The following is a 23,382-nucleotide window of genomic DNA, read 5'->3' on the forward strand; positions in this document are numbered from 1 at the left end:
AATACATCCAAAAGGTCATTATATATATATATATATATATATATATATATATATATATATATATATATATATATATATATATATATTCCAACACAGATTATAAATATATTTTGGAATATATTACAAGAAATTTATTATTTAACTGTTGTAATAATTTCCAAATTTACACTCATTTGTGTCATGTAATAACAATATTCATTATATGTATATATGTATATATATATATATATATGTGTGTGTGTGTGTGTGTGTGTATTTGTTTTTCTATTCTGGTGGGGACTTAAACCTGAATACACACAGACTCATGGGGACTCGTGTCACGGAGGGGACCTAAATTGACCTAAAAATGCAGAAAGTTTCCTGTGAGGGTTAGGTTTAGGGGTAGGGTTGGTGTAGGGCGATAGAAAATACGGTCTGTACAGTATAAAAACCATTACACCTATGGAGAGTCCCCACAAGGATAGCTGACCAGACGTGTGTGTGTGTGTGTAAGTGCTTTATTGTAAAAATTCAGGTATCTACTTTTGAGTATGATTTCAGTTTATCATATGTTATTATGTTTTAAAAAGGAAGAAAAAGTACCCTCAAAAGATATTTTATCATATAGCCAAATTGTGTTAAATGAGAAAAGCAAAGAATGAGAAAACAGAATCAAAATGTAGCTTTAAAAATGTATATTTAATTTAGGTTTACACATGCTATGCTTTGTTTCAGAAGTTGCATCTGAATCAACATATATTTACAGACTAAAACAGTTTGGTTATCAGCATTCTTCAAAATATCTTCCTATGTTCCTCAAACGCAATAAAGACATAAGGTTTGAAACAACATTGGGTTGAGTAAATGTAAATAAACAGAATTTCTATTTTTGTAAAACTATGGCCAACTATTTATTAAATTGAAATGATATCCTACTCAAAATATAATATAATAATAAAATAATAATATTACTTCCTTATTAATTTAACTGTTGAATAAAATCATTTCCACATTTTCACTTCATGAGACTTCATGAGACAAAAGCTTATTCAGGGGCATTTATCCCCTATATGTACAATTGTAAGGGCTCTTCTTGCCATCTTCGCGCTCTTGCAAACTGGATGCTCTGACTTGCCGTAGAGTCCTCGTAGCCATGAGAGGTGTGTCCATGTAGATGAGCGAATAAATTTGCATCTTAAGTGGCGTGTCGCGTTAACTTAACGTCGGTCGGCGTGTGGCGTTATTTTAACGCCTGGTGGCGTCTGGCGTTAACTTATCACGTAACGGCGCTTATTTAACGCCTGGCGGCGTTATGAAAACGGCGTTTTAAAATGAATACGGCGTTGAAAAGCACGCGTATTCTGACCCATTTGGCTTTCCATACTGGTGGGCCAGTGGTGGCGCGATAATCAGTCTAGATTTCCGTTTCTGTCCAAAGTCGCGCGCAAATACGTGTAATACATGTTAGAACTCTTTGATTTCTTTAAAAAAAAAATGTATTGGAAAACGCATGTTCTTGTTGCTGTTTGGCATTTAACAATAAACAAAAATGTTTTAAAACGTGTCTCTGTCAGTTAAAAAGCAACAATATATGCTACATAACTCAACAATAGAGCTTTGTATGCAGCAAAATCAGGATAAATTAGGTATGAAAAAAAGAAAAAACGGCGGTAATACCGCATGTCGCACTATTGAGCCACCCATAATAACCGCAGAGGAAATTTCTTAACCGCGACAGCCCTAAGAAGGAGTAAGTATTCTGATTAATTATTTTGTATAGTATTTTAAAATGTAATGCCAGTACGCCATATTAAGTTAATTGCCTGCAAGCTTCTCCTCCTGTCTGTACGGTAATGCGACAGAGAGTCGAGTGGTTATGACGCAATCGTTAGCCTATTTATACAAAAACTGTTTCTACGGGGCCATAATGTAACATAGAAGGTAATGGAGCCTTTTATACATTGTCGTGTATCTTTAGAAATAAATCATGGACAAATGGAGTCTTTAAACGCCTCAGATGTAAAGTTATTCGCTGTCAAAGTGACGCCAAAATGAATGGGAGGTCAATGGGATGCTAACGCAAGTGAAGTTCTGCTACAAGATGGCAGCACCCGGCCGACTTCAACTTCCGGTCAACTTCCTTGCCGCCTGAGTATGCCCGACCCCCAGGAAGTGCTTGCTTCTAATTGACTTCATTTTTCTCCGTTGAATCCAATGGGGTCGCTGTGTCCATTTCTTTTACTGTCTATGGGAACAACTAAGCACCGGCTGCTAGTCAGCCAATCAGCACCAAGTACACCCCGCTGGGGCGGGGCTGCACGTGTGATAGGAAATGTGTGTGTAGTTGTAGGACGGAGTATGTTGTTTAAAAAGCTAAAAACATTTTGCAGTTTTACAAAGCCTTCATTATAGACAATAACCGATGTTGGCCAATAAATCTAAATCCACATTTTTATCCCCATTTTTTTGAGAGCCTGATTGACGATGGAGTGTGTTGAAAGACGATAATCATGTAAGGACTATAGCCAGAGATAATGTCAAAATCATTAAATATTGTCCTTATTAAGAATATTTGGCATTTCCAATTAATGTAGGCCGGTTATTTTCTGGCTATTAGGCTAATCTTCACTAAAAATGTTTTTAAAATGTCTTTTAAAACAGGTTTATTATAGCCTGCAATAAATTATAGGCCTATAGTCTAAATAAAATTGTTACACTTCAGTAACACTTTATCAGAAAAACAAAAAAGTAGCTTTATTTTATGCACCGACTTTCAAAAATAATCTGTTCAACATAAAATGCATTTCTTCTCATTGTTTTCACTATGTTTGGGCCACAAGAGAAACATGAAAGAAATAAATTAAAACAGATATACCACATATTAGGAGATTTGTCTCCTGTCGTCTCTGAGAGAATACACACTGTTAATGTGTGCGTCAGATGTTGAACGCGCCATCAGTTTTTACTTTCACTATTATGGTGGAAGACGTTCACCAGCATAAGTTTGACTTGCACAAAGTTTGCACGTTGCTTGTTACTTGTATGATATCCACTGGCTCGCCTTCACAGTTTAAAACAGAAGTAGCCTTTTTCCAATATTGCAATGCACCCGCGCTACAACCCGAATAGTCAGATGTGGACACGCTCTTGGCTCTTTCCCAATGTAACAACGCGCAGCCCCCCCCCACCCCCCAAAAAAAATATTACGGTATTATTCTCTTTATTCTGGTCATGACATTCCCAATTATAGTTATTAGTGGTGTGGTGTTATTAGTGGTATTAGGGGTGCACCGATCAAGATCGGCCAATCATTAATGCGCATCTCGTCAGTAAAGCCGGTTCTCTAATCAGCGGTAAATTCCATCAGGTGCGTGATTTCACATTGAGCAGCTGTTACTACACAGAGCCATTGTTAACTGAATAGCTGCGCAAATCCACGTTCATTATCAGCGTTTATATGCGCAGCTAGTCAGTTAAAAACGGCTCTGTGTAGTAACAGCTGCTTTATGTGAAATCACGCACCTGATGGAATTTACAGCTGATTAGAGAACCGGCTTTACTGACGAGATGCGCATTAATGATCGGCCGATCTTGATCGGTGCACCCCTAGTGTGCATTGCTGTTGTACACAAGCTGTGTGTGCTGAAGCTGAAGAGCTGAATGAACACCGGTAAACTGAAGTGCTGCCAGCTTATTTAACACAAGGAAACGCATCAAATATACAGATATTTATACAACAAATATAATATTACAACTTATATGTATAAAAAGACGCAAATGCACACGTGTACTCAAACTAAGTTGCGTGCTAATCAGAATGTTTAACTTCTGTTGTGGATTCGCTCTTGGCTCTTCCCACAACAACGCGTTGAAACACGGAAACCAAACTGAAAGAATTCATAACGTTTTATTATAATAGTGTTCTCGTTATAATGTTATATGACGATCTCATAGTTAATGTTGTAATCTGCTGTTTGAGCTGCGTGCGCTAAGCTAAAGATGATAACTATCAAACTGAAGCATGCTCTATTGGCCTATAGCTTAACCAAACGCATTCTATTTGAGAAAAATCTGATTTAAATGCATAAAATAAACACAATATTACAACGTACAAATGCACAAAAGACTGTTAATGCACAAGCAAACTTAACTGTGCTAATCATTTGAATCCATTGTGGATGCGCTATTCCCTTAACAATGCGCTAAAACACGGCGAACAAAGATTCCTTTGTTATTTTACAGTAGCTAATGATCTCATTATAATATGACAGACTTGCCCTGCACATGTTGCAGTTCACTGTATTTTCATTTGAAGTAATTCCAATAATTTTTCAAGCAATTAAAAACCATAATGGTGAACAGTGTGTATCTGAAGTGTCTCTGCAGGACATAATGCATTATTTATCGGCTCTAAGATATCGGCCAAATTCTCTCATTGGTTCGATAATGATAACAGAAAAATCTACATTTATCGGCCGATACCAATATGGTGGACGATATATCGTGCATCCCTAAAACAATACTGATACATCCTTTTCATTTCTTTTCTCATACTCTTATGTTATGAAATAATCAAATTTTCAAAATTTTTTAAATTCATAATTAATTCTTCTATCTGAAGACCTGATCCTCCCACTGTGGATAATCAACCCAATTCATTTATTAAATGTAGTGGATTGTTCATCTGTTAGCCTAAAGATAGGCTTAATTTAGCAAAGCAATCATTTCAGGGACATGGCAAGTTGCAGGCTAATGTTTTTTTTCTTCTTCTTCTGTGCATTATAATGAAGGCGTTTTAAAACTACACAGTGTTTTTAGCTTTTTAAACGACATACTCCGTCCTACACCAACCACGCAAACATTTCCTATCATGTATGCCTATGAAAGACAATCAAACCAATCAGAGTAGGTATGGGGAGGGGTGACACGTGCAGCCACGTCCCAGATTCATCCCCGCCTCGCTTTGCAGGCTGCAGCCGGTTGCTTCTCGCTGTCTGCCTGTCATTAAATTCCAGTGAGGATCACCTCAAGCCATCTTCATGCCTACAGTAAGGTAGGGCTACACCGGATAGTCAGACACCTATTCAGCTATTTATCGAATTTTATAAGTTTTATAATTTTGTTAGCCCATGATGTAAATAGAAACAAATTTTCCAACTCAAATAGCATGTTGTTTTAAGAGAATTTGGTGATATTTTGAATGTTTTGGCTAATGGAAGCTCACAAGATCTGATGCTATAGTTTTCTGGATAGTTTGCTTATTTACCGTGTTTCTAGGATGGCAGTTTTTTTTTTTTTTACTTTTAGTTGTACTGAGAGATTATTTTAGTCACTACAAATATGATATTCACATATTTCTTTATGCACTGAACAGCACCCCCTAAACATCTGTTTTAGAGCACAACAAGCTTCACAAACTCCCACACTGACACATCTGTGCTTATTCACACGTTCCCCAACAACTGTCTTTCTTTGAATGTAGGAGTACAAATGATCATTTAGACGAATTTTGTTGCCTGCTCATTTGTGTCAGTAGAAATCATAGTATTTGGAAGTGCTCCCTTATTTATTTACATGAATAATATGTTATGGAAAGGCATGCAGGCTTTTATCATTACTCAAAGCAATGTTATCACATCTGTCAACAATCTATTAGAGGCAAAGTTTTAATCTTAGGGTCTCCACCACACGTTTCATCCAGGGTGAATGAACGGTCAGTCACTCAGCCACGTGTTTGAATGCTTGGTTTGTTAGATGTGATGGCTGTCTAATGGTTTCTTAAATGTTTTAGTGCCTAGATTGAAACATTTATGACATGCTTTTCTGCTTTAAAACTATTTGTGTCTGGCTAAACAAATACTGAGTATTTCTGCATCTGATAGACAAAATATCCAGCTTGTAGCTCATCATAGATTTCATTAAAAAGCAATGCTTACGTTCTTCAGATTGTGTAATGTGCTGTAGTTTATGCTCGAATGGATCTTCTGTGTTTATGCATTTCTGTTATGTAAAGTCCCTCAAGACAAAAATGCTTGAGTTATGCACATTTTTTTAATTTTTGGTGAACATGCTGAAAATAGTTGGCTAGGTCAAAGAAATCTCCTTGCTATTTTTAGAAGAAACATAATGCAAGTGAATCACAAAGGCCATGTGCATATTATTTGAGTGTAATTCTGCTTACTTCTGTTGTCAGAACTACTCCGATGTTTTCCTAATGTCTTAACCGGGCACACATTTTGTTTTGTTTTTTTGCAGTCAAAATGCCCTTTTTGGGATGGGAAACCCTCTGCTTGACATCAGTGCTGTGGTGGACAAAGACTTTCTAGACAAGTAAGTCACATGTTTCTTTAAATTCAATTTGATTTTAATTCAATTGATTGCATGGCTAGGCACTGCTGTATATTTGCTTTTGTATCAGCGTGTTGTGACATGTGAGCTCAATCCTATTTTTTTTAAACATGTTACTGAGTGGTTGAACTTTAGTCAGCCAATATTAGATTTGCAGAGATGCTGCAAGCCCAGTAGCTTTTGGGTTCATAATATTATTTTTCTTCTTTGTAAAGGAATTAAACCTACTACATTTTATAGGCCAAGTGTCCTTGTTCTCTAAGGAGGCGGCATGTGCCATGGACACTCCATGTTTGGCATGTAGGTCACAGATTGCCGTTCTAGCACTACTAGGCACTCCGGTCTAACTGGTTTTTGTATAAGATCACTTCATTTGTGAGTTCTTCATTTGGAAATGTGTGAGCTGATCATTCTGATCAAATTGTAGATCAAATTGTTTTTAAAACAATCAAAACTATAGTTTATTGGCTCCTAATTGTCTGCACTATTGCAAACAGGTTTGGTAATCTTAAACCTGCTGGACCTGTGGCAGACTTTGACTGTAATGATTTCCAATTGATTTGTTCTTCGTGTAGAGCAGTTTGTTTAGTTGCATGACCTGTTGTTTGCAGAGCAGGGTCAAAGAATAGCTTACTAAGATGCATTAAGAGAGATCAATGAGCTGCCTATTTAATGTTTAGATATTAGCCCAGACCATGATTGACTACATACCAAATATAAAGACTATCAAGATAATGGGAAATAGTTTAAGCTGCTTGAGCAAGCAGTTTGATTGGTTGATGAGGGGGGAAAAAATCAATAAAAAAAGAGGACACCTAAATCATATCACTTGGTCACTTATGTTCTCTTAAAGACATTATTCACTGACAAATTAAGTGTTTTTGTTATTTATTACTACTTGGGTTAATTTGTTAACCTTTCCTTTCATTTGATTGAGAGAGAATCACAAGAAGATCCCCCACAGTTTACCTGCATGTACACTACTGTTAAAAAGTTTGTTTTTTAAAAGAAATCCTCACCAAGACTGCTTTTATTTTTTATTTTATTTTATTTTTATTAAATACAGCAAACACAGCTATATTGTGAAATATTATTACCATTCAAAATAATGATCTATTTCAATATATTTTTAAATGTTATTAATTCCTGTGATGGCAAAGTACTTTTTTGTTTTAGCAGTTATTACTCCAGTCTTCAGTGTTACATGATCCTTTAGAAATTATTCTAATATGCTGATTGGTGCTTAAACATTTTTTGTCTGCAGTTCATTTTTTCAGATCAGTTCAAAACTTCTTTATTTTTGTGAAAACTGTAATGCATTTCTTTCAGGATCCTTTGAATTTAAAGTTGAAAAGAACAGCATGTATTTGAAGTCTGTATATAAATGTCTTTACTGTCTTTGACAGTAAAAAAACTTGAATGGTAGTGTTAATAATACTCAAGTCATTCTGTTGTTTTTTTGCCTCTGTCTCCAAATATGTTTTATTGATGGTTCATAATACCTCCAGTAGTTGCAATTAGTCAGTGTCTAGTTCCATAATCCTCTTCAGATGTACAAATTCACCTTATTAGATGAGCTGTTATGACCATTTGTACCACAAACACAGACTACAGACAGTCATCAGATGGTTTCCATTTTTAAAAGCACACCAAGTTCATGTTCTGTTACGAATGACTCATAATAGCCCATGTTTTGTAAATACAGTTCTGTATTTTGTAAATACAGACACAGAATTCAGTTTCAAATGAAATGGAATAATTCAAATGAATTATTGTACTCACTTTCAAAGACGTTTTAAGTTGATGAAGTGATTATGGCTCAATGAAAGAAGCTTTATTTTGTCTTAGGCCTAAGACCTTCACCTACAGCTGTCTTAGTGAAATGAGCTGTCGCATGTGCTTATCTTTATCTCGGGGCAAATGGATCTGGTCTGTGTAGATTGCTACATGATAATATCTTTTCGAGAGTGAGTGCATTTCAATATTACTTTAGACATAGGTCATATTTTGACCATAATGTGTTATGCCACTAATGTTGTTTTAATGAATGGAATTAAAATAAAATAAAAATGAATCAAGAAGAAATTATTTGTTATTTTAACTTAGACTTGTTCTTGATGAGTAGATCTGGTGTTACAAAGATTTGCTTTGTGTGTCTAACAGGTATGGACTCAAGACGAATGACCAGATATTAGCAGAGGAGAAACACAAGGAAATGTAAGTGTATTTCACCAGTGCTCTATTGTTTGTTTTAACACAGGCCATTTTTGTATATTCAGTGATCCTGAAGGCTGATTATAGACATTCACCCCTCCATGTGAATAGAAAAAAAACATCTGTTTCTTTTACATCATGTGATGTGGACCCGGAGTCTAGTGTTCATGAGAATAGCTCTCATTGTTGCATGTGGCATAATGTACTTCCCTACTGTAATACCTTATTTAGTAGCACGTCTTAAATGATTTTATTCGCATGGCTGTATGCCAACAAAGAAATTTCAATTTATTTCACCTTTCGGCGATGTGAGAGCTCTTTATTATGCATTACCAGTTTTGTTGTCATCTTGTGTATTGATGTTACTCCATATTGATTAGCATCTGATCTAAACAATTGATCCTCTTTAATGCAAAGATTAGAAGGATGTTTAGTGCATTAGTAGGAGACTGACAACTCTGAATTATTTTCAGACGACTGGATTCATCTGATCCCATTTCTCTTGATCTAATCATGTATGAAGCTGCTATTTGACAAGTCTGAAATTGTTTGGTCTCAGCAGCGAATCCAATAATGATTAGACCCTCAGAGATCGAGACCGAGAGTAATTCATGTCATACTGAGAGTGTGGCACCAGTAATTTCAGTGTCATGGGAAACTCGATTTAGGGTAACGTGCTTTGGTCTGAGCATCTTGAAGTCATAGCTGCATCATAAAAGGCTGAAATGCATCAGTCCAGCTTTAGCACAATCCAGCTCAGATCCGCACTCAATTCTGCTGTCATTTCTGAGTGGCTAGAGCAAGTTTAGAGTGCTTTTAGTCAACATACAGTATTTCCTGCTTTTCCTTCTTAGGAGTCAACTGAAAGCCTTAGGAAGTAGTACATGTAATGTAATGTAATTGCATGTAATTTGGGACGTATTTAATTAGTTTTGAGAACTTAATTTGAACCCAAAATATATTCCTCATTTATCTTGGTTTGGAAATTGTTGGTGGTGTTATATTTGGTCAGAAGGTACCAACTGGATTCTGGAATTGACAAAGTTTGAGAAGTGGGCTTATTGCTGTTGCAAAAGTGGATATTACATACTGTAAAAAAAAAAAAAAAAAAACTCTGACATTTATGGGAAAATACTGGCAGTACTGTATAGAGTACTGTATATGGAAATACTTGTATAGAGAAGGTGCACACAATGTAATTCACACAAATGCTGAACACCATAATGGTAACACGCATGATACTGAAATAATGAAATAAATGTTAATTTAACAACAGTAGATGTAAGATAAAACCCTAATGTGGACAACTGATAAGAAAAAAAACTAAGAAGAAACAGTTATTTCAACGGAAAAAAACTCAATTGTGAAGTGTCATGCAGGAAATTATGGGAATTTACTTTTTTAAACTGTAAATTATACAATGACTTGTATAATGTTTTACTATAAAATTACATATGAGGTTAGATCTGTTACGGTTACTTGCCATATATAGTATGGTTTATTTACAAAGTGCCCTATTCGCACTGGATTAGTATTACCTGGTGAACTCTAGACATGGTGGAGGTTGTCTGTGATCTTAATCTCATGCGAATCAGCCATGTCTGTAATTTGTAAAGTAAAAATTCCCCCGCAAATAACCTACCATATTTCCCCGGACACTGAGGTCCTGTGATAATATTAGTCCCGTGCAAATTGGCATCTCTGTGATTTGGCGAGGTTGTATATCATTTTTGTAAACATGAATTTTGTTTCATGTGCACCTTTTTATCCCCCTTTCACGAAAAATGGAGGCTGTGTTGGAGTGTATTGATAGTATTTTGGGTGCTGGGTCATATCGCTATAAAGGGGTGGCTCTAGGATTTCACCCACAGGCGGGCTGAGCCCTCAGACAGACTATTAGATAGATACGAATTACCTAAATTGTATGGAGTAAATATACACATATATCCATAAAAGCTACAGAAGTTACTTAGTTAAGAGCAGCGAGTGATTCTTTTTCTTTTATAGATTAACATTAACAGCCTAAGAAATGCACGGCTCCGTTATGTTCATCTGATATTCTTAACTATTTACGTTCCATTAAGACTGTTTTTAGGTCGATACTCATCAAGACAGTCTTTCAGAGATAGTTTTGTGCCAATTTGCTCAATATGTGAAAAAGAACTCCATTTGGTGTTTGCTTGCTGTGTGAGAGACAACTTAATTGTGTATGCGCTTCAGGTGTGTGCACGCACAGAGACGATCTATGACAGAGTGCGAGTACTGCATTGAGATTACTTTCGTTCCATCTTGTGCTTGAATAATTTAAACTGACAAGCCTTTAAAAACACGAGAACGATAAACTTAGCACTGGCCCGATCGTTCAGGTATAGTTTTAGGGGGGCTGAAGCCCAAATAAAAAGGGCCTAGAACCACCCCCCTCGCTATACACCATACAACTATACAATTAGCAGAAAGTGAAAGCTGAAAACCATCAGAAGAGCAAAAACAAAAAGAATGATTAGATGGAGATGGATGACATATAGCAGCATTCGGTAAGGTACATTCATATATCCAGGAGATAAGTTAATTCGAGTAAAATCCCAGGCTTGGCTTATCCTGTGCGAATGCGCCACATGTGGAGGGGTAATTTCTAAATCCCACGAGGTCCCCAGATAATACTAATCCCATGTGAATAGGGTTTTTTACTATTAAAATCACAATCATTTTTTAACATTGCAATGCATTCATTGGATTGTAATATTGTTTAACAACATACTAATTGTTCATATACATGTATACATTATTTCTTTAAAAAAAACAGCATTTTCATAAATTGGATTTGTAATGGCATTTATTGTTCATATTCATCCATAATACATTAATAAATAAAATTTGTATTAACCAAGATTAATAAATGCAGTAAAGGTGTTGATTTTTAATTCCACTGTAAACTTTAAAATGTCAGCAGAAAGTCATATAAGAAAAAAGAAAGATTACAGTCCAAAAAGTGCCATTTACTCTATCAGCTATATGTGATAACACTGTATTATGTACTGTAAATGTTAAATATGAAATGGAACGCATGATGACTGGAGTATTTTTGATTAAGTTTCTGGTTTCCACAACACTACTGTCATAGGAAATGTTTGTCCAGATCGGACTGTGCTTGCATGTAACAAGCCCTTCTCAGAAATTCTTTCCAAAGGATGTAGGATTGTTTTTGTTTGGATTCATAGATTATAGTGTGTTTAAATCGAGATTGAGCAGAAGAACATGGATCAGACGGAGACCTTTTACCCTGTATTGGTTTACTCAGCTGTGCTATGGTTTTCCTCTCTCTGTGTGCGGACCTCAACAATGCATCACTTCAGCATGCTCAATGTAAAACATATGATCGTGAGGGGGCCCTTTTATCCCGCTTCAAAACAATATCGCTTATTGTCTGTGAATAAATGGGTTGTTCCTTCTTGGTTTATGCACACAGATACCTGTGTGACATTAACACTTTTAAATCATCATTTGCTAATGATTATCTCCTGTGGGCCAGTAACCTCAAACCATGCTAAAGATTTTATTCGGCCATGAAGTGTTGCTTTGCAGTGTTTGGATGCTTAATCTAGGTTTCTTGTGATGATTCCGGAGGACACCAAAGCTCTTTTCACCAACTATTATGTCTGAAACTGTAAACCACTCTTAGTCTTCACTGGCCTTACTTGACGAGAAATGAATGTGGCTTACCACTGAGAAAAAGCAAGGACCACCCTACATCCCGTTAGGGCTGTGCAAAAAATCAAATGCGATTTTCATGCGCATCTCATCAGTAAAGACGCTCCTGTAATTAAAAGTATATCTCCAGCATGTGCGTTCAGATCAGGGTTGCCAGGTTTTCACAACAAATCCTGCCCAGTTGCTTCTCAAAACTAATCCAATCGAATTTCCAGGAGGTTCCCCAAAAAAAATTACTTCCCGGCATTAAAATATAAGTTTTTTTGGCAGGGTTGCGTTGGTAAAATTCTTCGACCCGCGGACATGAAAAACAACCATAGACTTGGCAACACTGGTTGGCATTTACTACACCGAGCCGTAATTCACTGACAATCTACACAAAATCGATTTTAAAATCGCAGGCAATTCTGTGTCGATTTTGAAAGCGATTTTGTGTTAGTTGTCGGTAGACTACGGCTCTGTGTAGTAAGTGCCGCTCCACCTGAACCAGTGTTGCCAAGTCTGTGGTTGTTTTTCATGTCCGCGGGTTGAAGTGACCCCAATACCAATAACGTGATATTAAGCGCCTAAATGCGAATTTTACCAAGGCAACCCTTCCAAAAAACGTATATTTTAACCCCGGGAATAAATTTTTATCGGGGAACCTGGAAACGCGCTTGTGCTAGTTTTGGACTAGTTTTGAGAAGCAACTGGGAAGGATTTGTTGTGAAAACCTGGCAACCCTGATCTGAACGCACATGCTGGAGATATACTTCTAATTACAGGAGCATCTTTACTTATGAGATGCGCATGAAAATCGCATTTTTTGTACAGCCCTACATCCCATTGTGTTTAAAGAATTTGGATGCTTAAAATTGTCCAAGCCGACTCAAAAAAAGAAAAAGGCCTGTAATCTGCCTCAAGCAGTGCGGAAAGGTTTGTCAACCTCTAAACCTTAAGCATTTGATCCAAAGCACCCTTTGTTGTGACTTCTTTCAATGACTTTCACAGTCGACTCGTTGTGCAGGTTTTATTTTTCTTCATGTTCCATGTTCCTTTTTTAAGTTTTATTTGTGTGCCGATGTGTGCTTAATTTATGAATGCGTCAGGTTGAAATGGTCTGATTCTATGAGTCTGCGGTCTTATGAATGCACTCCCACTCTGTTCTCTTTCATTGTCCTTTGCAGAGATTATGTCATGACACAAAGGCAAACAGCCAGGGAGCAACAGGTGGACAGGCCCAGACATGCTCTTCATTAATCACAACACTTTATAAACCTGCTATATGATTCAGCCATGCATTTAATGCACATTCATTTTGTGGTTAAAGTAATACCAAAAGCGCCCAAAGTAGTGCAATCTCAAATATCAAAACTCAAAATGTCCAAAAATTTCCATACCTAATATACATATTTTACAGTAACTGTTAAGCATATTTATCATAAACGCAGCAAAAAAAAATTCCTACCTGCAGTGGCCGTCCTTCAATAAAGCAATTTTTAAAACATCCTTCAAAGAAATCCTTGTTAGAACCAAATCGTGTAGTAACAGCATCTACAGTACCAGCAAAGGCTTAACTGCCATGCGAACCAGGAAAAAAAAGATCCTGTGTCCCAATGTTCATACTGTCCATCCTAAATAGCATGGGAGATTAGAATAAGTGTGTCCCAAAGTGTAGTATATTGAAAATAGTTTCACTCGGATGGTCTACTATTTCAGGTTGATTTTTGAATCGTGGATCTTTGCACACTCTAATAGCTAATATTGCCCACAATCCATTGTGCTTTGGCTAAAGATTCAGTTCAGAACACAAACACAGATAAAAAGCATTTAAATTAACAAATATGAGGATGTGCACGACCAACAGTTAAATTGAGAGGTTTAGATAAAGGGGCTTGACTTACTAATAATCAACATTTGACCTGGTAAAAATATTTAATGTTATCTGTTATATTTCATCTGCAATAACAATGTGAACTTGTCGAAACATTTGTTTGATCGATACCTTTTAAAGGCAATATTATGCAAAAAATATGAGCAGAGATCTCTGCATTAAGGCCCTGTGGCTCACAGATCAATATGCTGCAACTTTTCCTCTCCAGTATGGTAGGAAGTTAAATGAAATGTGGAGGATGTTAACAGTGACAAGATGATTGACAGGCCAGTTTACAGTGAAAGGGTGCGTGCAACCATGCGACAGGGGTCCGTTAAAGCCAATTGTATGACGTCATAGTATGTCCCAAAGAATGCTAACTCTTCTACTACACACTCAAAAGTGTCTACTTTTTCTTCACCAAAAGAGTACGTAATTTAGAGGGATACCCCACCCCAAAATGAAAATTTTGTCATTAATCACTCACCCCCATGTTGTTCCAAACCCGTAAAAGCTTTATTTGTCTTCGAAACAGTTTGGATGTCCCATAGACTGCCAAGTAATTTACACCATCAAGGTCCAAAAAAGATCATCGTCAGAATAGTCCATCTGCCATCAGTTTTCAACCTTAATGCTATGAAGCAACGACAATACTTTTTGTATGCGAATAAAACAAAAATAATGACTTTTTTTTTTTTACAATTTGTCTCCTCTATGTCACTAAAAAGTATTCTTATCGCTTCATAACGTTACGGATTAACCACTGATGGCAGATGGACTATTCTGACGATGTCCTTCAATCTTTTCTGGACCTTTACTTGGCAGTCTATGGATCAGTCACAAGCCTCCCGGTTTTCATCCAAAATATCTTAAATTGTGTTCTGAAGACAAACGAAGCTTTTATGGGTTTGGAATGACATGGGGGTAATTGATTATTGACAATTTTCATTTTGGGGTGGAGTACCCCTTTAAGGGTGTAGAATGTACATTGGGATCCCTGCAGAAAGCCAGTTTAAACTCACAACACTGCCATCTTCTGACAAATAATGTATGTATTTTAATTTGTGTAGTCCCCCTTTTTAAGTTCTAAATTTCTGGAAACAAAATGTTCAGCAGTTTTAATGCTGTTCATTAATACTGGAAATTAAATTTTGAATGTTTTTCTTAAAATTTTGAAGTGAAGTGACATGAAGGCCATGTATGGAAACCCATGCTTTAAATTCTTCCTCTGCATTCAACCCATCCAAGTTAGCGCGCACACATTAGGAGCAGTGAGTAGTGAACACACACCATGGTCACACACTCATTGTTTAATTTTACATTTATTTTATTATTTATTTAATGCTGGTCAAGTCCCAAATATCTAGAAAAATTACTATCTATAGCCCCGCAGTGTGTTCTTAGGTCATTGTAACAGAGGTCATTTCTGTTTTAAGACGTGGCATGTGTGCCAGTGTATTAAAGTAGTGAACAGCCGCCTTTGGTCTAGTAACACAGAGGCATGTTTGGAAAGGGATCAGCTAATGTGAACAGACACCAGGTGAAGTACCACTGGCAGCCAGCAGGTGGAGGCATACGCTCAGGCATTTTAACAGTTTTACACAGCACCATGATGCAAGGTGGCTTTTGCTTTTGCACAACAGGAAATCTTATCCGATTTCAGATTAGATTTGTTCAGCTAGGGATGGACAATTGAGTTGCTTCCCAGGCTGAAAGGCAAAGCCTGACTGAAGTTATTTGTTTTGAAATTCTTGAATTGAGTCATTTGTATATACTGAAAGCATTATTAAGAACACACCACATTGAGTTCTTAAATACCAAGACAATCGCAGAACATACCAGCTCTGATTTGCGTCCTTTTGTTCTGTAGATTGTCCTAACACCGCACAGCCCGCGAGCAATCTGCCTCCCCCCGGAGAGAGCTGAGTCTGACTGTTTTCTGTGTCTCAGATGGGGCTGGTTTTGATGAGTGTGCTGTTCTTTATTTGAGAGCGGGTAGGAAAAAGAGCTGTTGCACACCGAAGCTAAATTGCAGGTGCACGAAAGATCGGGAAAAATAGTATATTTGAGGGGGACAAACAGTTTGCAAATTGTGCACGTTTGCAGTTTGAACAATTACTCAGCAGTGTTTGGGCCAAAATGCTTTGTCAACATTAAAGAAAGGACGTAAAATAGATTGGCAGGGATGCTTAGCTCTTAAAGTTGGAGGAGACTGCTACAATTAATCAAAAGCGCTGCATTCCTGCCACTTCTGTCGAGAGCTATATGTTCAGAAAACATATTGTTCACTTAAATGAGCCACAAACTTGTACTGTATGTTCCTGTTAGGTTATCCCTGTGTGAGCCATCCTTACTCTGACTTCCCATTGGCAGATACGCACCAGTGCTCGTCTAGCCTTGGCTGGAAGTGTGTATAAAGCTCCACACCTCAGGATCATGTTCCAGGGGTCAGGACGGTAACCTTATCCTGACCTTACAGATGTGGAGGGAGTGTTAAAGCAGGTGGTTTGTCTACAGAATCCAGAATCTAGTCCGGCTCAGGATCAATGGTCACTGGTGGCTCCGACTCCAACTCTGGCTCCTGCCTGATTCATTTCCCATCAGCCATCCCTTCACAGCCAGTCCTCTAAGTGATTTCCCCTAATGGCTCGATGTCCGAGCGGTAACCTTTTAGTGCTCAGCTCTGCATCCACTTCTGCCCAGTCTCTGCTCGGTTCATCTTGAGGAATGAGAGCGAAAGAGGATATTGCCTGTCATACTTTCTCTCTCGCTCTCTTTTCTTCTGAGTCTTCATCATCGTTGAAGCCCTGCTGTACGTTATGACTGCTTAGATTTATGTGCTGTGAATTACGGCTGCAGTAAGCTGACTGCCAGGAAAACTCTAGACTACACTGCGGCCCAGTGTAGAAACGCAACATTGGCTTTTATGGCCACTATGGGACTTTCCATTGGTCTTTGCCCTCTCAGGTGGAAACATACATCTTTTTCTGCTGAGATGCATTAGGTAGGTTGTGACCAATTGTTACAGGGAGTCAGGTAGAGTCGTTTTTTTTTTTTTTTTTTTAAGTCTGTTTGTTCTCCAGTCAAAGCTAGACAATCTCTAATTGCTAAGCTGCAGGCCACCATGGAGCCCAGCCAGGCCGTCTGTTTTCCTGCTGCACTAAATGCTGGCCTGATGGTGGTGGGCTGGTCCCTCTCCACGCTCCCCTTACAAGCATGCATGTCTGCCATGTTTACGACAGCATTCGGATGCCTTTCCCTCTTCACTCCTGGTTAAGTGTTTGGTGCTATACGCTGAGCTGTGAGGTTTCGAATGGCCACAAACCCCAGCTTTGACTTTAATCATCTCGAATCACATTATAAAACTGACCTCAGACCTGTTGCTCTGTGCTTATTGTCAACCTAGCACCTCATTACCAACAGAGCCGAATGATTATGTGCACTCTATTGCCCCCAAGTCCTGTCTGGCCTGCAGTTTAGCTGAAATGCACCATGGGGGTCCTCCTGCAGGTGGAGCAGTAAGTCACTGTGCTCTTGAGCTTCAGCCAGCTATCATCATGGAAAATATGCTGGGTGTGTAATGAAGTATTGTGCTGGGCGGGTTGTAGAGGAATAAGTCTCTCCTAATGTGGTATTGTTGAATGATCCTCAAGATCTGAATAGCTGTGATAAATGTCATCTCATGCAGGATTTGTTCAGTTTCAGCAAAACAATTCTAGATGAATATTTGCATAACTCTGTGTGTGAATGTGTACATGTATATTTATTTATTTAGATATACTATAAAGCCAAAGCTGCACTTTTTAACACAAAATTGTAAAAGTGGTGTAGAATGTTTTTTTTTTTTATTTCCTTGCACAAAACTATCAGCAGACTCAAAATATTACATACAATTATTTGAATTATTCTGATGCTTTTCTGGTGCATTTTCTTTTTGTCCTTGTTTTGTCATTGTATGGAAAAGTGCAGCTTGAACATTGTTCAAAACAACTACTTTTGTGATCCACGGACAAAAGTCAGTCATACAGTTTTGGAATGACATACGTTTGAATAAATTACCAAATTTTATGTCTACTGTCTTATTTATTGTCATGTTTTCAGGGAGCAGATCAGAGACACAGCATTTGCACTAAAGAAATGGCATGTTGTTAGAGGAAGAAAAAAAAACAACCAAAAAAAAAAAAACTCTGCCCATTATTTTGCTAAAGGAAACCAGCAGTTTGTTTTGCCCAGCAGTTAAAAGTATTGTAGCCTAACCTGTAACCTAATTTAAACAGCTTGGCCATGTGTATAAATACCCTCCTTTATCTCTTACTGATTCACAGTTAAAAGTTGCTTAAATGAGCATACTTTTACAGAAACAGATATCCTATTGGAAAATTCTTCAATGTCTTTTTTCTTTATTACCGATGGAACGCTGCAGTCATGCACTCTTAGATGGTTCACATTAGGCCATGTGGTGTTCTCTGCATGGATTTGAATTATTGACATGGAACATCATAGCTGAATGGATTATCACAGGTTGTCTCCCTTAGGAGATCAGCTAAAGACAGTCTTTTTACTTTAGGTTTGAAGCAGAACCGTCTCTCTCACACCATCTGTCTGCTTTCAAACCCTGAGACTAATTGTGACCAAGACTGTCACCATGGACCCATTGCTTCAGACTAGACGAAGGGTCCAAGCCACGATGGTGTGAGGGGTCCTGCCCTCTGACCTGAAGATGATCTGACATCAGTAGCGTTACCTTAGGGCGATCTGGTAATGCAAGTCAAAGGGCTTAATGATGTCCGTCTGATAGGTTGAGAATGATGTCATGTGTCCAGCAAGCTTCATCTGCACCTGCGCTGCTCATCAAAGACAGATTATTTCCGATTTGTACGTCTCGGCGTTAATATTTGTAAAGTTAATGAGCAGATTCAGATTGATAGATTGCCAAGGAAACGGAACACAAGGACCACGTCTGTGACATCACTGGATAATTAGGCCCATGAGTGCGTGCGAATCCGCAACTGCGCTGATTTGCATTTTAATATGTTGTTAGCATAGGTGAAGGTTTATCTCCTCTTGATTAGATTCCAGTGATGTAATCACAAAGCAGAGTTTTACTTCTCAGAAAGGGCACCACTCATAAACATCAATATGATTACCAGTAATTGTTTCAAAACAAATAAGCGCTTGGGTAATCAGTCATCGGGCCGCCTCGGAATTGTTTTGGAAGACGCCCTCCGCTGCAGCACATCGCATTCGACTCATTTTAACATCTCAGTTTAAATTGGCTTTCCACTTGTCAGAGTAAAGAATATTTTAAAGATGAGTGGTGAAGGCTCAGATGTAATCAGTGCTTTTAATGATCTTATTTGTGCGTGAGTGGCTCTGTAGACATTACTTAAGAGTCATTGAGAGAGTTGAGACACTGCGTTTGAAAAGCTGTCCCCTGACAGCCAAATCCATCCATTTATAAAAGAGGAATTATTATTGACTTTCCCCCCTTCTCTCTCTCTCTCTCTCTCTCTCTCTTTCTCTCTCTCTCTCTCCTTAAACAGATTCAACCTTGGGAGAACAGGCACAGTGGTGGAAGCTTAGAGAACAGAATAAGTAATGACACTGTGTTCTTGCTGGGACGTGGCTCACCGTGAAATGGGCTATTGATTTTAAACAGATAAACTGTGTTCTCTTTTGTGTTGAGAAATTACTGAACAATTTAATTAGGGCTGGAACAACAATATTTATTATGTTTTTTGCACCGATCTGCCCCCTCTCCACTTTTTTTCCCCCCATGAAGTCCTTAGTCTCCTTGTAAACTACCAGAATAATTAAACAAACCATGTTGCTTAGCTTGGTGTTGCTGATTAGCAGCCTCACCCAAGAGAGGAAGAAAAGAGGGAAATTCTATCCACTGATCACGCAGCTAATTCCTGAAGGTCTGGAAGAATTGCCGCACCAGACGACTCTGTTGAAATGAGGATTGACGGCCACTTTTACATTCGGCGTCATCCTGCATTGAGTGCATCCCAGTGCGTCTGTTAGCTGTTTGTCTAAATATAGCCTTCAGTGCCAATCAAATGGAAAACTCGCTTCTCGAGAGATTTCAGGAGAGAATTCTTGTGGCAAAAAACACTTGTCTTTCTTTCTTCCTGTAGTTTTGTAGATGTTTTGAAGTACTGGTTCCTGTTGGCAAATGAGTCTACGGTTTAGATGTTACTATCATTGGTAAACTCGGTTTGATTACATGTGGAAAAGTGTGTGGATACTTGTTGGATGTCAACTATATATATACTTAACCTTGTATTTACCTTATAAATAAATAAATTGGTATATGTTTTATAGCACTTTTCATATATAAAATGCAACTCAAACACAAGGTTAAAAAATTATATAAACACATTGATAATGCAATTTGACACAATATACTCCAAAGCAACTTAAAAATATATAATATTTAAAAAATATATATTAGTAAATATTTCAAAAACATAATTAAAAACATGATTCAAATGAATTAACCAAATATAATAACACTAATTCATCTTAACTCTTATTTCTAATATTCTTAACTTTTTTTATATAACAATTTTAAGGCATAAATATTATTTGTTGTCTTTTAGGTTACATGACAACACAAAATGTGTATGTGTTTTTATGGTAAAATAATAATTTTTCAAAAAGGTAAATGCTGCTTGTTTTAAATTATGAGGTACAACACCTCCGTACCACAGGACAACTTTCCATAAGCGTTTATTTAATGTCAAAAACCATCTAGTTGCTGTTGGATTTGTATTTAAATGAATTTGAATTGCATCTTGCACAGCCTTTTTTTTTTTTTTTTTGCAGACTGCAATTTATCAACCATGCACATCAAAAGCTCTTTACCCTGGACGTCCTGACATTGATTGAGTAGCATCCCATGGGATAACTTTGTCACATATAAAATACTAACTTGTTTCAGAGCATGTTTTATAGCGGTTAATGACGTCCTCTGATTTCAGCGGCTCAGGATGCCCTGTGACAGCTGTTTAGGGTGGAGAATGATATGTGTGTGCTCTCTGCTAAATGATTAAATGGTTAAAAGGCTCTTGATCGTAGCCGAGCCACGTGATCCCCTGGGCCCCTGCAAGGGGGGAAAGGTCCCGAGGCAGCTGCTGCTTTTGAGCAGGACTCTTTAAGCCCTCTGAGAGCAGGGCCCCTCGCCGTCTGTGCTCCAAGGTGCTGTAAAACAGTTATTCAAGCCCAAATCCTGTGAGCCCCTGTCTGTCTGTGCCTGTGTGTGTTCGATTCCAGTCCGTTGGAGTCCCTTCATGTGAAATAAACACCCACAGATTCCCCAGTGTGGATGACTAGGAGCAGGTGTCCCACCAAGCTTTATTAAGTCCCCCCCATCTCTCCTCCATTGACGTGGTGAATGTGGTCCAGTGGGGAAGAGGGCCTCACAGGAGGCTGTAGACACTCCGTCTGTCTGCGATTCAGATGTAAAGGGCCATATAGGCATGCACGTTTAGCACTGCATTCCACACAAGAGCTGGCTTAACCACACTGTTTCATGCCTTATGTAGCTTTATTTGAAATAGGGTTCTTATCGCCCTCAGTCCACAGGAACCTCCCCTCCTCTTTCACCTCGACCTGAGACCCATCTTCATTCTACATCAATCATGCATGTTTGGTTTTCTAGAGCTATTGGCGACTTCACCTCATGCCCCCCAACACCACACAACACAACACACACACATTTGCTGAGTTGCTCTTTAACTGGGAGAAACGCCAGCAGTTCATGAGTACAGAATATTCAAGGTGTCATGTTTTATTGGTGTTTCTTTAACTTTTTAAAATGTAACCTGTTGACCCTATTTTTTCACAGCTGGTCTATTTAATTTGTCCTCTTAAATTTTTTATGCAATTTCCACCACCTCAAATTATTATTATTATTATTATTATTGCATTTGTTAACATTCTCTGGAGGAAATTATATTCTGGCAGGATTTCCTAAACTGGGGTTTGTGAAGGAACTGCTGGAGAAGGATGAAAAGGAAATGATTAATTATGTCATAAAAATGTAAGTTTTATTTTACATACATGTTAAAATAATATCAGTCAAAATAAAACACTTAGAATATATTTTATTGGTTTAACTGCATGTGACCATTAACTGTCATGAGAGAACAGTGAACATACAAATGTTTTGTTAAATTATTGAAATACTAACATAAAACCACAGAGAGATGGATTTTCATCAGTTGGGTTCAGCTTACAAAATTTGAGAATCCTTGGTTTATGTGAATAAATAAATTGTCTTGTTTAGACTAATTCCATAGCTAGCATTTCATGTGCTTTACATTTTAAAATGTTTGACTGGAAATGTGCGACAAAAATACACTTTCACAATTTGCCATCATGCCTAATTTAATTCCAAACGTGTTTCTCCCTGGTAAGTGAGTACACTAACTTTTGATAAAACTTTATCGGGGCAAAGTTTTGGGGTGTGATATGACACCCAATTTTATTTAAAAAATTCAATTTGTGAAAATGATTTCCACACTAGAAACAAAGTGATCTAATTCTATGTTTAATATATCATGGTTTTTAAAATGTAGTAACCAGTATTTTAAGATAGATTTACATTGAAGATCTGGGTCTGGGACAATGGTTAAACATTAAATTATATAAAAGACTTTTGAAAAGTAGCAAAAATGAATAATGAAAACATGATAAAAAGTTTCCAAGAGAGTTTTAATGTGAACTTCACAAAAAGAAAGACATTCAAATCTGTTATACAAATCATCCCCGAGCCATAAATGTGCTTGTAGTTGAAGAAATATATATATTGTACAACACACTGCTTTGAAAGGTGTAGAAAGCCTTTACAGCTTTTTCCTAACATATGACTATGTGAGAAAGGAGATCCCCTCCCCTGCTAGGTATGTGTAAAGTAAAACCTCAGAGAACTATGTGTAAAAGAAGGCGGAAATTTCCAAGCGTGTTATGATTAACATCGAGAGAGGGCAAGATGTAGGTCCCCCCTTCCTGTGGAAAAGTGCTCCGTGCAGGTTAGCATTTAAGCTAGCATGCAGAACAGAAACAGTGAAAACTAATGGAGACATTAGTCAGGCTGCAATTGGGGGTTTATTTTTAGAGGGTGGCATTTAAAGCCAGGACACTTGGTTCTGCCTGCCAGTTAATGACTCATCGAGAGAGAGAGAGAGAGAAAAGGGCCACTGCCCAGCCACCGGTGAACTATACTCTGCTTTGGATGTCAATTTATAGATTCCAAGTTGTTCTGTTATATCTGT

The 23,382-nt window shown here is 37.7% G+C and overlaps 1 protein-coding gene across 4 annotated transcripts in view; it reads left to right on the plus strand.

Annotated features, from left to right (window-relative positions):
* LOC132110695 (adenosine kinase-like) overlaps nucleotides 1-23,382 on the plus strand; it is a 160,210-nt gene that overhangs the window by 13,883 nt on the left and 122,945 nt on the right. For 3 of the 4 annotated variants that reach the window (XM_059517525.1, XM_059517521.1, XM_059517523.1), the window contains exons 2-3: nucleotides 6,235-6,309; nucleotides 8,491-8,544. In XM_059517525.1, coding sequence (XP_059373508.1) covers nucleotides 6,235-6,309; nucleotides 8,491-8,544 — 129 coding nt within the window. Of the gene's footprint in view, nucleotides 1-4,952; nucleotides 5,033-6,234; nucleotides 6,310-8,490; nucleotides 8,545-23,382 lie in introns of those variants that run through there. The other variant, XM_059517524.1, reaches the window with a different exon arrangement.

This window comes from Carassius carassius, chromosome 30 (genome assembly GCF_963082965.1).
Source record: "Carassius carassius chromosome 30, fCarCar2.1, whole genome shotgun sequence".
Taxonomy (NCBI): domain Eukaryota; kingdom Metazoa; phylum Chordata; class Actinopteri; order Cypriniformes; family Cyprinidae; genus Carassius; species Carassius carassius.